Source organism: Aquarana catesbeiana, linkage group LG06 (genome assembly GCF_042186555.1).
Source record: "Aquarana catesbeiana isolate 2022-GZ linkage group LG06, ASM4218655v1, whole genome shotgun sequence".
Taxonomy (NCBI): domain Eukaryota; kingdom Metazoa; phylum Chordata; class Amphibia; order Anura; family Ranidae; genus Aquarana; species Aquarana catesbeiana.
In genome coordinates this window covers 55,838,192-55,852,947 of record NC_133329.1, presented here as the reverse complement: position 1 = coordinate 55,852,947, position 14,756 = coordinate 55,838,192, and the positions used below count along the sequence as shown (strand labels likewise).

Here is a 14,756-nt window from a genome sequence, read left to right as displayed (position 1 = left end):
TGTGTCTATGGGAATGTTTGACCATTTCTCCAGAAGCGCATTTATGAGGTCAGGCACTGATGTGGATGAGAAGGCCTGGCTTGCAGTCTCTGCTCTAATTCACCCCAAAGGTATTCTATCGTATTGAGGTCAGGACCCTGTTCAGGCCAATCAAGTTCCTCCACCCCAAACTCACTCATCCATGTCTTTATGGACCTTGCTTTGTGCACTGGTGTGCAGTCATGTTGGAACAGGAAGGGGCCATCCCCAAACTGTTCCCACAAAGTTGGAAGCATGAAATTGTCCAAAATGTCTTGGTATGCTGACGCCTTAAGAGTTCCCTTCACTGGAACTAAGGGGCCAAGCCCAACCCCTGAAAAACAACCCCACACCATAATCCCCCCTCCACCAAATGATTTGGACCAGTTCACAAAGCAAGGTCCATAGAGACATAGAAGATAACAACCCGATAGAACACTTTTGGGATGAATTAGAGAGTAGACTGCAAGCCAGGCCTTCTCGTCCAACATCAGTGCCTGACCTCACAAATGCACTTCTGGAAGAATGGTCAAACATTCCCATAGACACACTCCTAAACCTTGTGGGCAGCCTTCCCAGAAGAGTTGAAGTTGTTATAGCTGCAAAGGGTGGGCCAACTCAATATTGAACCCTACGGACTAAGACTGGGATACCATTAAAGTTCTTGTGTGTGTAAAGGCAGGTGTACCAATACTTTTGGTAATATAGTGTAGTTGACTATAGTTCTCCTTTCAGAAAGCCTATAATTTTGTTTTAATATAAAAGAATCAGACAGGCATTGTAGATGCAGATTTTATTATGAGGAGAGGATACACAGAATATTGGGTGCTGATACAGATGGGGGGTAAGGTAGACAGATGACAGACGGGGGCGATACTCTGCAGCTCAGGTCGGCACAGCGGTCTGGAAATTACTTGTTGCATTGGACGCAGTTGCTGGAGGGATAGTCCCAGTGGAAGCCGATGGCGTTGATGGCGAAGCTGGAGCGTCCGCTGATGTATCTCAGGAAGGTGTCGGGGAACAGAGGGGAGCCGCTGAAGGTGGTTCCGATATCTTTGCCGAAACTGAACACGCGCCTCTTGTTGGTAATAAATACCAGCCGCTGGACGGTGGAGGTATATTTCCCATTTACCCGGCTAATGTGCTCTCCGGGGGAAAGGAGAATTTCCTCCAGATCACCCGATCTGCCCCCGCGGTACTCTGACCACGTCGTCCCATATCGCACCTGGATCCTGTGGAGGGAACAAACCAACGTCATTCTTCAGAAGAGAAATAGAGAAAGAATATCTAAAATTGTAACATAAGATAAATAATATGAATAAAACTGCCATAAGAAGGGCAGGACTTAGGGCAGTCGGGGCCCCTGGGCTTGAGTCACTTTCGGGCCCTACCCTTCTATACATATGCACAGCTCTATAAAACAGAAATAGAAAAGGACAAGGTGCGCCAGACTCAGTGCAGTATTAAAGAACTTCTGTTTAATGTGAAAAGACAAAACAGCCAAATGGCTACTCACAAAAGTAGATAATATATAAGCGTATAAGTGGGGGATACTGTACTGGTATTCGTCCTGGGTCCACGATTAATAAAACCAATAAAAATGGATAAAATAATAATTACCGTATTTATCGGCGTATAACACGCACCGCAAGTTTAGGGGGGAATTTTAAGGAAAAAACTTTTAGGAGAGACGTTTAAGGAAAAACACTTACATTTAAATGCCCAACAATGCAGCCTTGTCAGTGTCATTGCAGCCTTGTCAGTGTCATTGCAGCCTTGTCAGTGTAGCCTTTCAGTTTAAAAATGGTGCCGTCGAGATACGGAGCCAGATGTCCTGTGTATTTCGGCAGCTTTCGGTGGCTTTCGGCGGTTTGCGGTGGTTTTTGGCCGCTCTCGCTGGCCCTCGGCAGCTTTCGGCGGCTCTCAAAAAGGGCGGGGCCCCCTATTGGCCAGGGCCCATGGGCTTGAGCCCAGTCAAGCCCAATAGCCCTTTTTCATAATTTCTGTAATACAATTTTACAAATTAATAATTTTCTTCTTCACTGTTGGGCACAGATAAGGCACCACTGATGGGCGCTGATAGGAGGCACTAATATGCTGCACTGATGGATACTGATTGTTACTGATGAGGCTGCACTGATGGTCACTGATGAGGTGGCACTAATAGGCAATGATGAGGCAGCACTGATGAGCACAGATGGGCACTGATGAGCACAGATGGGCACTGATGAGGCAGCACTAATAGGCACTGATGAGACTGTACTGATGAAGCGGCACTAATAGGCACTGATGAGGCAGAACTGATGAGCACTGATGAGGCTGCACTGATGGACACTGATGAGGCGGCACTGATGAGACTGTACTGATGAGGCAGCACTAATAGGCACTGATGAGGCAGCACTGATGAGCACTGATGAGGAAGCACTGGTGGGCACTAATTAGCACGAATGAGGCTGTACTGATTGTCACTGAAGAGGCTGCATGAATGGGCACTGATGAGGCTGCACTGGTGGGCACTGATGAGGCAGCACTAATAAGCACTGATGAGGCTGCACTGATGAGCACTAATGAGGCAGCACTGGTGGGCACTGATTAGCACTGCACTGATGGGGGGCACTGATGGGCACTAAATGAGGTTGCATTGATTGTTACTGAAGAGGCTGCACTGATAGGCACTAATGAGGTGGCACTGGTGGGCACTAATGGTACTGCACTGATGGGTACTGATGAGGCTGCACAGATGGGCACTGATGAGGCGGTACTAATAGGAACTGATGGGCACTGATGAGGATGCACTGATGGGCACTGATGAGGTGGCACTGGTGGGCACTGATGAGCCAGCACTGATAAGCTGCACTGATTAGGCTGCACTTATAAGGCTGCACTGATGGGCATGGATATGCTAAACTGTTGGGCACTGATATGCTGCACTGATGGACACTGATGGGGCTGAAGTAATAACGTCCAGTCAGGATGGCAAAGCCTCTGCCCGGCCATCAATCTGCTATAAGCTGGGCAGGAAGGTGTTAATAGGGATGGTCAAATTTGGGTGATTTTTTGTGTTAATTTTGGATGCAATCAGCTGGACCATGAGGATTACGAACGCTCTTTTCAGCTATACTGGGCATGTTTTTCTTGACTCAATATTTTAAATGACTTTACACATGTAACAATGAAATACACAAAATAAAACACAAATGCAAAAATCAAAAAATTACAGTTCCTATATCGAAATTGCATTTACTATACATTAACCCTGTGCGAATGGGGCAAGATCAAATGTTTTTCAGTCTATTTTCCCTGCAATTCGAATGTGTGAATGGGGAAAATACCACATTATGGCCACAAGATGGTGATGAGGAGCACAATTATTTCTCAATAGTCATGTCATAGTCCTAAATCAGGGATCTCCAAACTACACCACATCTGGCCCTCTGCAAGGTCCTATCCGGCCCACTGCTAGGGTCAGTGAGATATACTCAGTGTGCACTGATTGAGGATTCAGGTCAGCAGAGGTCGACCCATGGTCACCACTAGGGATGAGCTTCAAGTTCGAGTTGAACCCACGTTCGACTCGAACATCGCCTGTTTGACCGTTCATCGAATTGCGAACGATATGGACCGTTCGCACCAAATTCGAGTGGCGCGTCGCGGCCCATAATTCACTGTGCCATCGCAGTGCATTGCTGGCTGATAATTGGCCAAGCATGCACTATGACCCGCATGCTTGGCCAATCACAGCGCCGTGTGTACAGAGAGCCGTAATTGGCCAAAGCCAAGGTGGCTTTGGCCAATTATGGCTCAGGGGTTTTAGTACACGCCCCATACTATATAAGGCCGCCTACATGGTGGCCTTGTGTAGTGTGTTGCGGTGGCAGAGAGAAATAGATAGACAGAGAGACAGTGTCATTTGATTTAAGTTAGATAGAGTAGGCAGGCAAGTCAGCTGCACTTACAGTGTATTGTGTATATATATGCACCCAGGTGTTGTATATATATATATATATATATATATATATATATATATATGTATATATATATATATATATATATGCACTGTATTCAGTTTACCTAGATTCGTTCCTGTTATTCTCTTCCTAATATACTGACAGGTAGGCAGGTGTTTTTACAGTATTTACAGTTAGTGTACTGTGTATCCTGCACAGTTGCACCTATAGTATAACTACCTGAAGACAACTGCTTGTGTTCTTCTTCTGATCCTATCAATAGCACAGGCAGGCTCTTGAAGTATTTATAGTTAGTGTACTGTGTACCCTGCACAGTTGCACCTACAGTATAGCTACCTGAAGACAAGTGCTTGTGTTCTTCTTCTGATCCTAGTAATAGCACAGGCAGGCTCTTGAAGTATTTACAGTTAGTGTACTCTGTACCCTGCACAGTTGCACCTATAGCTACCTGAAGACAAGTGCTTGTGTTCTTCTTCTGATCCTATTAATAGCACAGGCAGGCTCTTGAAGTATTTACAGTTAGTGTACTGTGTACCCTGCACAGTTGGACCTACAGTATAGCTACCTGAAGACAAGTGCTTGTGCGCTTCTTCTGATCCTATTAATAGCACAGGCAGGCTCTTGAAGTATTTACAGTTAGTGTACTGTGTACCCTGCACAGTTGCACCTATAGCTACCTGAAGACAAGTGCTGGTGTTATTCTTATGATCCTATTAATACCACAGGCAGTGGCCTTGTGTAGTGTGTTGCGGTGGCAGAGAGAAATAGATAGACAGAGAGACAGTGTCATTTGATTTAAGTTAGATAGAGTAGGTAGGCAAGTCAGCTGCACTTACAGTGTTTTGTGTATATATATGCACCCAGGTGTTGTATGTATATATATCTATATATATATATCTATATATATAGATATATATATATAATTTTATATATATATGCACTGTATTCAGTTTAGCTAGATTCGTTCCTGTTATTCTCTTCCTAATATACTGACAGGTAGGCAGGTGTTTTTGCAGTATTTACAGTTAGTGTACTGTGTATCCTGCACAGTTGCACCTATAGTATAACTACCTGAAGACAACTGCTTGTGTTCTTCTTCTGATCCTATCAATAGCACAGGCAGGCTCTTGAAGTATTTATAGTTAGTGTACTGTGTACCCTGCACAGTTGCTCCTACAGTATAGCTACCTGAAGACAAGTGCTTGTGTTCTTCTTCTGATCCTAGTAATAGCACAGGCAGGCTCTTGAAGTATTTACAGTTAGTGTACTGTGTACCCTGCACAGTTGCACCTATAGCTACCTGAAGACAAGTGCTTGTGTGCTTCTTCTGATCCTATTAATAGCACAGGCAGGCTCTTGAAGTATTTACAGTTAGTGTACTGTGTACCCTGCACAGTTGCACCTACAGTATAGCTACCTGAAGACAAGTGCTTGTGCGCTTCTTCTGATCCTATTAATAGCACAGGCAGGCTCTTGAAGTATTTACAGTTAGTGTACTGTGTACCCTGCACAGTTGCATCTACTGTATAGCTACCTGAAGACAAGTGCTTGTGTGCTTCTTCTGATCCTATTAATAGCGCAGGCAGGCAGGCAGCTTGAAGTATTTACAGTTAGTGTACTGTGTACCCCTGCACAGTTGTACCTATAGCTACCTGAAGACAAGTGCTGGTGTTATTCTTCTGATCCTATTAATACCACAGGCAGGCAGTTGATTCTGCTAGCTGCAGTATAATCAGTATATATACATCCCAGTTTTGTGCGGATACATCTCACTGCAGGCCATTAGTATGTCTAGAACGCCAACAAGGAGAGGCAGACAGTCACAAGCCAATAAAAGAGGGCAAGCAGACTCTGTGTCTAGAGGCAACAGTGCTTTTCGTGGACACGGTGTATCCTCATCAGCACGTGGCCGTGGGGCACGCTTGTCCTTTTTTCGGCAGCTGGCCGTGTTGAGCTGCAACATGCAGAAGACTTGGTAGAGTGGATGACCAAGCTGTCTGCATCCTCCTCATCCTTTCTTACCCAGGCTCAGGGTACGTTGTCTGGCAAAGCAGCTGCCAATGCGGCCACTTCCCTCGGCTCAATTGCATCAGTCACTCCTTCCCTAGCCCCACCATGTCCTCCTGAGGAGTCCCCCGAACTGTTTGACCACAGTGTTGGGTACATGCTCCAGGAGGATGCCCAGCTTTTGAAGGCTCCGATGATGGTACTCAGCTAGAGGAAGGCAGTAACGTGAGCCCAGACAGAGGGGGTGCCCAAGAAGGACAGCAATCTGGCAGTCATGTTCCCCCAGCTGCAGCATACTGCCAGGTTTGCTCCAGTGATGAGGGAGGGGATGATGAGGTCACTGACTCCACGTGGGTGCCTGATAGGAGAGAGAAGGAGGAGGAGGAGAAGGCACATCACCAACGAGGCAAGATGCCCTCCAGGGGCCAGCTTAAGGGCAGCACACCGACTGCATCACATCGCAGAGCTCCGCATGTGCAGGGAGCTGCTGTCTCTGCACGTTATTCCAAAAGTTCTTTGGTGTGGGCCTTTTTTGAGACGAGTGCATCAGATCCCACCGCTGCTATTTGCAACATATGTCTCAAGCGTATCTCATGTGGCCAAAACATCACCCGCTTGGGCACCACATGCTTGACCAGACATATGTTGACATGCCTTGCAGTTTGTTGGCAAACGTACCTAAAAGACCCACACCAATGAACAAAGAGGACCTCTCCTTGCTCCTCATCAGCTGGGATCTCCAACCCCACTATACCTTCAGTCCTCTCTGAGACCTGCACTGAGAGGAATGAAGGTGTAGAATTAGGTGTGTCACAGCCAAGTACTTGTGGGCAATCTGCTATCGGTACACCGACGTAAGAGTGTACCATGCAAATTTCCCTGTCCCAGCTGCTGCACCTCCGAAAGAAGTTCGTTCCCAGCCATTCACATGCCCAGTGGTTGAATGCTAGCTTGGCTAAATTGCTAGCACTTCAACTGCTGCTTTTTCAGTTGGTAGACTCTGCCCCCTTCCGTGAGTTTGTGGAATGTGCGGTTCCTCAGTGGCAGGTTCCCAAATGCCACTTTTTCTCACGGAAGGCGATTCCGGCTCTCTACCGGCATGTGGAAAGCAATGTCTTCGCCTCGCTGGACAGGACGGTCAGCGGTAAGGTGCATATTACCGCTGACTCATGGTCCAGCAGGCACGGACAGGGACGTTACCTATCTTTCACGGCGCATTGGGTGGCTCTTCTGGCAGCTGGGAAGGATGCAGGACAAGGTGCAGTAGTGTTGGAGGTTGTTCCGCCACCACGCCTCCAAAATGCTACTACTGGTGATTCTGACACACCTCTCTCCTCCACCCCCTCCTCTTGTTCTTCCTCCATGGCCTCTTCCTGTGCTTTTTCCTCTGAACCAGCGGTGCTCCGTAGGCGTTCAAGGGGCTACACAAGTACGCAGGCCAAAAGATGACATGCAGTGCTTGAGCTGGTGTGCTTGGGGGACAGGAGCCACCCTGGGGCAGAGGTTCTGTCAGCTCTGTAGGGGCAGGCTCAGAGGTGGTTGACGCCACGCCAGCTTCAGCCAGGAATGGTGGTTTGCGACAATGGCACCAACCTCCTCTCCACCCTCCAACAGGGACAACTGACCCATGTGCCCTGTTTGGCTCACGTCCTTAACTTGGTGGTGCAGCGGTTCTTGGGCAGGTACCCGGGCTTACAGGATGTCCTGAGGCAAGCCAGGAAAGTCTGTGTGCATTTCCGCCGGTCATATAATGCCAGTGCTTGGCTGGCTGACCCCCAAAAGGAATTTAACCTGCCCAAGAACCGCCTAATCTGAGACATGCCCACCAGGTGGAACTCAACTTTGGCCATGATACAGCAGCTGCACACACAGCAGAGGGCCATCAATGAGTACCTGTGCGACTATGGCACCAGAACAGGGTCAGGGGAGCTTGTTTTTTTTCCCCATGCCACTGGGCCATGATCAGGGATGCATGCACTGTTCTGTCACCATTTGAGGAGGCCACTAGGATGGTGAGCAGTGACAGTGCATGCATCGGTGACACTGTCCCCCTTGTCCACCTGTTGGAGCACACGCTGCGTGGAATAATGGACAGGGCACTTGAGGCAGGAAGAGGAGGACTTCCTTACCTCTCAAGGCCCCCTTTATCCAGACAGTGTTCCTGCGTGCCCGCCGAGCACACAGGAAGAGGAGGAGGAGGAGGAGGATGGTGTCAGCATGGAGGTGGAGCCTGGCACTCAGCATCAGCAGCAGTCTTCAAGGGATCATTTAAAGTCCCAAGAAACCCATGGACTTGTACGTGGCTCGGAGGAGGTGGCTGCAGATCATGTCATCCTTAGTGACCCAGAGGACTCCGGACCGAATGCCTCAGCAAACCTATGCTGCATGGCCTCCCTGATCCTGCAAAGCCTGCGGAAGGATCCTCGTATTCGTGGTATCAAGGAGAGGGCTCGTTACTGGCTGGCAACCCTCCTTGATCCACGTTACAAGGGTAAGGTTGCGGGCCTTATCTTGCCGTCGCAGAGGGAGCAGAGGATGAAACATCTGCGGGAGGCCTTGCAGAAAGGTCTGTGCAACGCGTTCCCAGAGACTGGGATGTTACAAACTCCTGTTCCTGGACAATGTGTTGCTGAGGCTTCGGTCAGTCAAAGAAGGAGCGGTGGAGAAGGTGGCCATCTGTCCTGATGCTGATGTAACTGAATAATTTATTTTGAAATATCAGATCCCTTCGAAGACTGCCTATGCTGATGCTGAGTGACTATCCTGTTATGCTGAGTAATTATCCTCTTCCTCCTCAATGATTATGCTGATAGCTTCTAAGAACATTTTTGGTTCTGGGCGCCGCCACCAGTGCTAAGGCCCAATTTTTCAGCCCCTGTTTAAAAGGGGCATGTAATTACAATTTTTGATGCAATTCTTTTGCAGCAGAGCTAGTTCCTGCGCTCCAACTAGAGCATCTGTAATGGGTTGCAGTGTTGTGGCACCAGCACCAGTGCCTAAGGCCCAATTTTTCAGCCCCTGTTCAACAGGGGCTTATAATTACAATTTTTGATGCAATTCTTTTGTAGCAGGGCTAGTTCCTGCGCTCCAACTAGAGTATCTGTGAGGGGTTGCAGTGTTGTGGCACCAGCACCAGTGCCTAAGGCCCAATTTTTCAGCCCCTGTTCAACAGGGACATGTAATTAGAATTCTTGATCTAATATTTCACAGCAGGGCCCGTTTCTGCACCCACCAAGAGTAACTGTGAGGACTTACAGTGTTGTGGCACCAGCACCGCCACCAAAGGCCCAATTTTTCTGGCCCTGTTCAACAGGGGCATGTAATTACAATTCTTGAATTAATATTTCACAGCAGGGCCCTGTGAGGGCTTACAGTGTTGTGGCCACAACAACACCTAAGGCCCAAATTTCTGCTGAGTATATAGGGCAGGCCCCTACTTTCAAACATCCAACTTAGAAACGACTCCTACTTACAAACGGAAGGAGACAACAGGAAGTGAGATTAAATCTACCCCATAGGAAGGGAAATTCTCTCCTGTAAGAGTTAATATGGGAAAAAACTTTTCTCCTTTCCACTGATGCTTTATCACCAATCCCTGTTTCATTAAAAACCCCAAATTTTCAAAAAACATTTGTCATTGGGACAAAAAGTGAGGTGAAATCTTCTGAAGAGGAGCACAGACAGCAAACCAAATGTCACAGGTGTGATAACCCTTCCCGATGTTTTCCAAAAAGCTTAAAAACAGATTTTTTGGCTGCAGCTACACTTTAAAAATGTACCAGTTCAAAATTACAAACAGATTCTACTTAACAACAAACCTACAGTCCCTGTCTTGTTTGCACTGCCTGTATACTGCTGTTCAGAGTATATAGGGCCTGGGGGCCCCACACCTTTCCTTTTTTAATTTGGGTGCGGGGTTCCCCTTAATATCCATACAAGACCCAAAGGGCCTGGTAATGGACTTGGGGGTACCCATGCCGTTTGTCTCACTGATTTTCATCCATATTGCCAGGACATTAAAGCCGCAAGCAGTTTTAAATGACTTTTTTTCCTTTAAAAATGTCATTTTGTGCAGGGACTGTTCTAAGCACGGGAAACACGCGCCACTTTACAGGCATACTATAGACACCCCCCAGGTATGATATTTAAAGGAATATTTCACTTTTTTTTTTTACTTTACGCATCATTAAAATCACTGCTCCCGAAAAAACTGCCGTTTTTAAAAGTTTTTTTGCATTGATACATGTCCCCTGGGGCAGGACCCGGGTCCCCAAACCCTTTTTATGACAATACCATGAAAATTAGCCTTTAAAATGAGCACTTTTGATTTCAAACGTTTGAGTCCCATAGACGTCAATGGGGTTCTAACGTTTGTGCGAATTTTCGGTCCGTTCACAGGTTCTGGTGCAAACCGATACGGGGGTGTTGGGCTCATCCCTATTGGCAAGTGACATCTGGTTGGAAGCTAAACAGTGTGGACCTTGAGTGGAGAGTGAACAAGTCTTGCTTTTTGACTGCTGGTGATTGCTGGGTTGCATTTTTTAGGTTCTTTTTGGGGATTTTCCTTGTAGCTTTTTAACACCCTTTTCTGACACTTTTTAAACAGCTTTTTTTTCTTTGCTTCCTTCAGCCTACTAATTAAGGGGAGTGATTAATTGGTCACAGGTGCTTGAGGCCTATATAACCTTGTGTAGAACTCATTGTGAGCCTACTCATCTTTTAGTCTGCTGGAACTCTGCAGACTAAAGTGGAACTGGTCTAAGTGGTGAGTTAAAACCAAAGTTGGTGGAACTGGTCTAAGTGGTGAGTTAAAAGCAGAGTTGGTGGAACTGGTCTAAGTGGTGAGGTAAAAGCAGAGTTAGTGGAACTGGTCTAAGTGGTGAGTTAAAACAAGAATTGGTGGAACTGGTCTAAGTGGTGGGTTAAAACCAGAGTTGGTGGAACTGGTCTAAGTGGTGAGTTAAAACCAGAGTTTTAAACAGGAGGTTATAACAGGGGTTATAGTACCTGTGTAGCGTGAGTACCTGAGTGTTGTCTGAGTAGTGTGTGTGGATTGTTAGTACTTGTATATTGTAAACAAGACAAGGAATTGGTCGCACACTGGAACTCCAAATTATCTTGATGTCATCTTTATTGTCAAAAAAGGGTCAGACATATACAGGCAATGGTAGACGTTTCACAAGCGATAACTTGCTTGTTCACAACCCTTGTGAACAAGCAAGCTATCGCTTGTATCTGTATCTGTCTGACCCTTTTTTGACAATAAAGATGACATTGAGATAATTTGGAGTTCCAGTGTGCGACCAATTCCTTGTCTTGTTCGTCTTCCACGGTGGTGAGCCGAGGTCTGCACCTGTGATCCATCCTGCACCTGAGTTTGCCTGGAGCGGTGTGCTTCTCTCTGTGCTTCACTTGTGTATTGTGTACTGTATACTTGTGTGTTGTGAGTGTACGTAGGTCTGCGTGTGCACGTAGGTCTGCGTGTGCACGTAGGTCTGCGAGTGCACGTATTTTTGCGAGTGGTCTGCGAGTGCACGTAGTTCTGCGAGTGGTCTGCGAGTGCACGTAGTTCTGCGAGTGGTCTGTGAGTACACGTAGTTCTGCGAGTGGATGTAGTTCTGCGAGTGGACATAGTTCTGTGAGTGGTCTGCGAGTGCACGTAGGTCTGCGAGTGGACATAGTTCTGTGAGTGGTCTGCGAGTGCACGTAGGTCTGCGAGTGGACATAGTTCTGTGAGTGGTCTGCGAGTGCACGTAGGTCTGCGAGTGGACGTAGTTCTGCGAGTGGACGTAGTTCTGCAAGTTGTCTGCGAGTGCACGTAGTTCTGCGAGTGGTCTCTGAGTGCACGTAGTTCTGCGAGTGGTCTGCGAGTGCACGTAGTTCTGCCAGTGGTCTGCGAGTGAACGTAGGTCTGTGAGTGCACATAGTTCTGCGAGTGCACATAGGTCTGCGAGTACCTGTGTATTGTCTTGAGTATTAGTGTCAGGAAGCTAGTTGTTAGGTAATTTGGACAGGGTATAATATCCAATCCTCATTAAATGTATTAGGTATGATGCCCAGGGGGTGTTGTTCATCTTGCGGCATGTATGCGTTCCTTGATCATCCGATTGAGGGTGAATACTGCTCTGCAAAATGTAAGCGCATTGTTTCCCTGGAAGCCCAGGTTCTGAATCTGGGGAAGCAACTGTCAGCACTGAGAAGTCCCTCCATACTAAAGGAGAGCCAGGAACGTACATGGCAGGTTCCGGCAGGGGCCAGCACAGAGGTGGGTGGAGACAAAGAGGTGCAGGCACTAGCAAAAGAGTAGATGAGTGACAGTCAGGAAGGGTAGAGGGGGAATTCAAAGGGAGGTTGATCCAGGGCTGGAGCATCCCAATAATTACACTCAATTGAGTGACATTGGTGAAACCAGTCAGGAACCTGCACTGCTGGAGCTGGGGGACTCTCCTAGCTGTCGGGGAAAGAACTCCTCCAGTGAGAATGGGGGGGAAGCGAAGGGAAAGGAAAGTCAGATTCTGGTAGTAGGGGACTCAATTCTTAGAAGGACAGAGAGGCCAATCTGTAACAAAGACCTGAAGCGCCGAACAGTATGCTGTCTACCGGGCGCTCGGGTTTGGCACATCATGGATCTGGTGGACAGATTACTGGGAGGGGCTGGGGAAGACCCAGCTGTCATGGTGCATGTTGGCACCAATGACAAAGTCAGAGGCAGATGGAGTGTCCTAAAGAACGATTTTAGGGACTTAGGAGCTAAATTGAGGAAAAGGACCTCCATGTTAGTATTCTCAGGAATACTACCGGTACATCGAGCCACACCAGAAAGGCAGAGGGAGATTAGGGAAGTAAACAATTGGCTGAAGAGCTGGTGTAGTAAGGAGGGGTTTGGGTTCCTGGAGAACTGGGCTGACTTCTCAGTCAATAACCAGTACTGTAGAAGGGATGGACTGCACCTAAATGAGGCGGGTTCAGATCAGCTGGGAATAAAGATGGCCAAAAAGTTAGAGGGGTTATTAAAGCGGAGTTCCACCCAAAAGTGGAACTTCCGCTCATCTGATTCCTCCCCCCCTCCGGTGCCACAATTGGCACCTTTCAGGGGGGAGGGGGGTGCAGATATCTGTATTAGACAGGTATCTGCACCCACTTCTGGGAATAGACTCCCGCGGGAGTCACGACCCCTCCCTCACCCCCCCGCTGTCTCCTGGGAAACACACAGGTCCCAGGAGATAGCGGGGGGCACTTAGGACGTGCAGCGCGACTCGTGCATGCGCAGTAGGGAACTGAGAAGTAAAGCCGCACCGCTTCACTTCCTTATTCCCTCACCGAGAATGGCGGCGGCAGCAGGTGGACTCCCTCTTTAAACTAGGTGATGGGGGGGTCCAGAGGTAGAGCTAGTCAGCACGGAACATATTCCAGAAGGTAGTATTGGGGGGCATTAGTGGTAGGTTGACCAAGCGCATAAACCCAAGGTAAGTATAGTAGCAAGTCCTAGTTGCAATCTCGGAACACCCAATAAGAGGATAATATGTGACCGGTCTAATTTACGTGGCATGTTCACCAATGCTAGGAGCCTGGCGGACAAGATGGGTGATCTAGAGATACTGTTGCCAGAAAAGGATTTGGATTTTGTGGGAATTTCAGAGACCTGGTTCAACAGCTCTCATGATTGGCTGGCAAACATTCAGGGGGATACCCTTTATCGCAAGGATAGAGAGGGTAAAAAAGGGGGAGGGGTATGCCTTTATATCAAGAATAATGTACAAGTGAATGTGAGAGATGACATCACTAAGGGAGCTAGGGAGGAGGTGAAATCCTTATGGGTAGAGCTCCAAAGGGATGAAGCTAAGGGGAAAATAACACTGGGAGTATGCTATAGGCCCCCTAACCTGAGGGAGGAAGGGGAGACAGATCTCCTATCACAATTTGTATTAGCAGCAAGGATGGAAAGTGTTATCATAATGGGTGATTTTAATTATCCAGACATAGACTGGGTGGAGGGAACCGCGCATTCATCTAAGGCTCGCCAGTTACTAAATGTCTTGCAGGACAATTGTATGGGTCAGATGGTAGACGCACCAACTAGAAATAAAGCGTTACTGGATCTACTGATTACCAACAATACAGACCTAATCATGGATGTGGAAATAAGGGGCAATTTAGGTAACAGCAATCACAGGTCAATTGGCTTCAGTATAAATCACACAAATAGGAAACATAAGGGGAATACATACACACTGAATTTCAAAAGAGCCAACTTCCCTAAACTACAAACCCATAGTTGCCAACATTGCAAAAAAAAAATGTGGGACACTTTTTTGGCTGTAGGCAGAGCTGTAAATAATTAGGGGACGGGACATTCGTTTGTAGGCGTGGTTTAGCAAAAAACTACAAGTGCGGCGCGCGAAGCACGTCGCGTCAGAAAATGGGTGTGGTTTATGTGGAATAGTGGGCGTGGCTCAAGAGGGTGTGGTTAGAGTCTGAGATGAATGAGGGATGGAGAGGGAAAGGGGGAGAGGGGGAAAGGGGGAGGGGGAAAGGGGGAGAGGGGGAAAGGGGGAGGGGGAAAGGGGGGGAGGGGGAAAGGGGGAGAGGGAAAGGGGGAGAGGGAAAGGGGGAGAGGGGAATAACGGGACAGCAGCCCCAGATCCTACACAATAAAAATATGTTTTCTAGAAAGTTTAACAATCAGCAGATAAAGATACTCCAAACACCTGGTGTTAGCACTTCAATCATCCCAGCACCATGGTTGTTATGGTGTCAGGATGA

At 47.6% G+C, this 14,756-nt stretch overlaps 1 protein-coding gene across 3 annotated transcripts in view; it reads right to left on the bottom strand.

Moving 5' to 3' along the window:
- Positions 1-796: 796 nt before the first annotated feature.
- LOC141147572 (zymogen granule membrane protein 16-like) overlaps positions 797-14,756 on the bottom strand; it is a 39,079-nt gene continuing 25,119 nt past the window's right edge. For all 3 annotated transcript variants that reach the window (XM_073634799.1, XM_073634798.1, XM_073634797.1), the window contains exon 4: positions 797-1,250. In XM_073634799.1, coding sequence (XP_073490900.1) covers positions 929-1,250 — 322 coding nt within the window. In that variant the 3' untranslated portion in view covers positions 797-928. The remainder of the gene's footprint in view (positions 1,251-14,756) is intronic.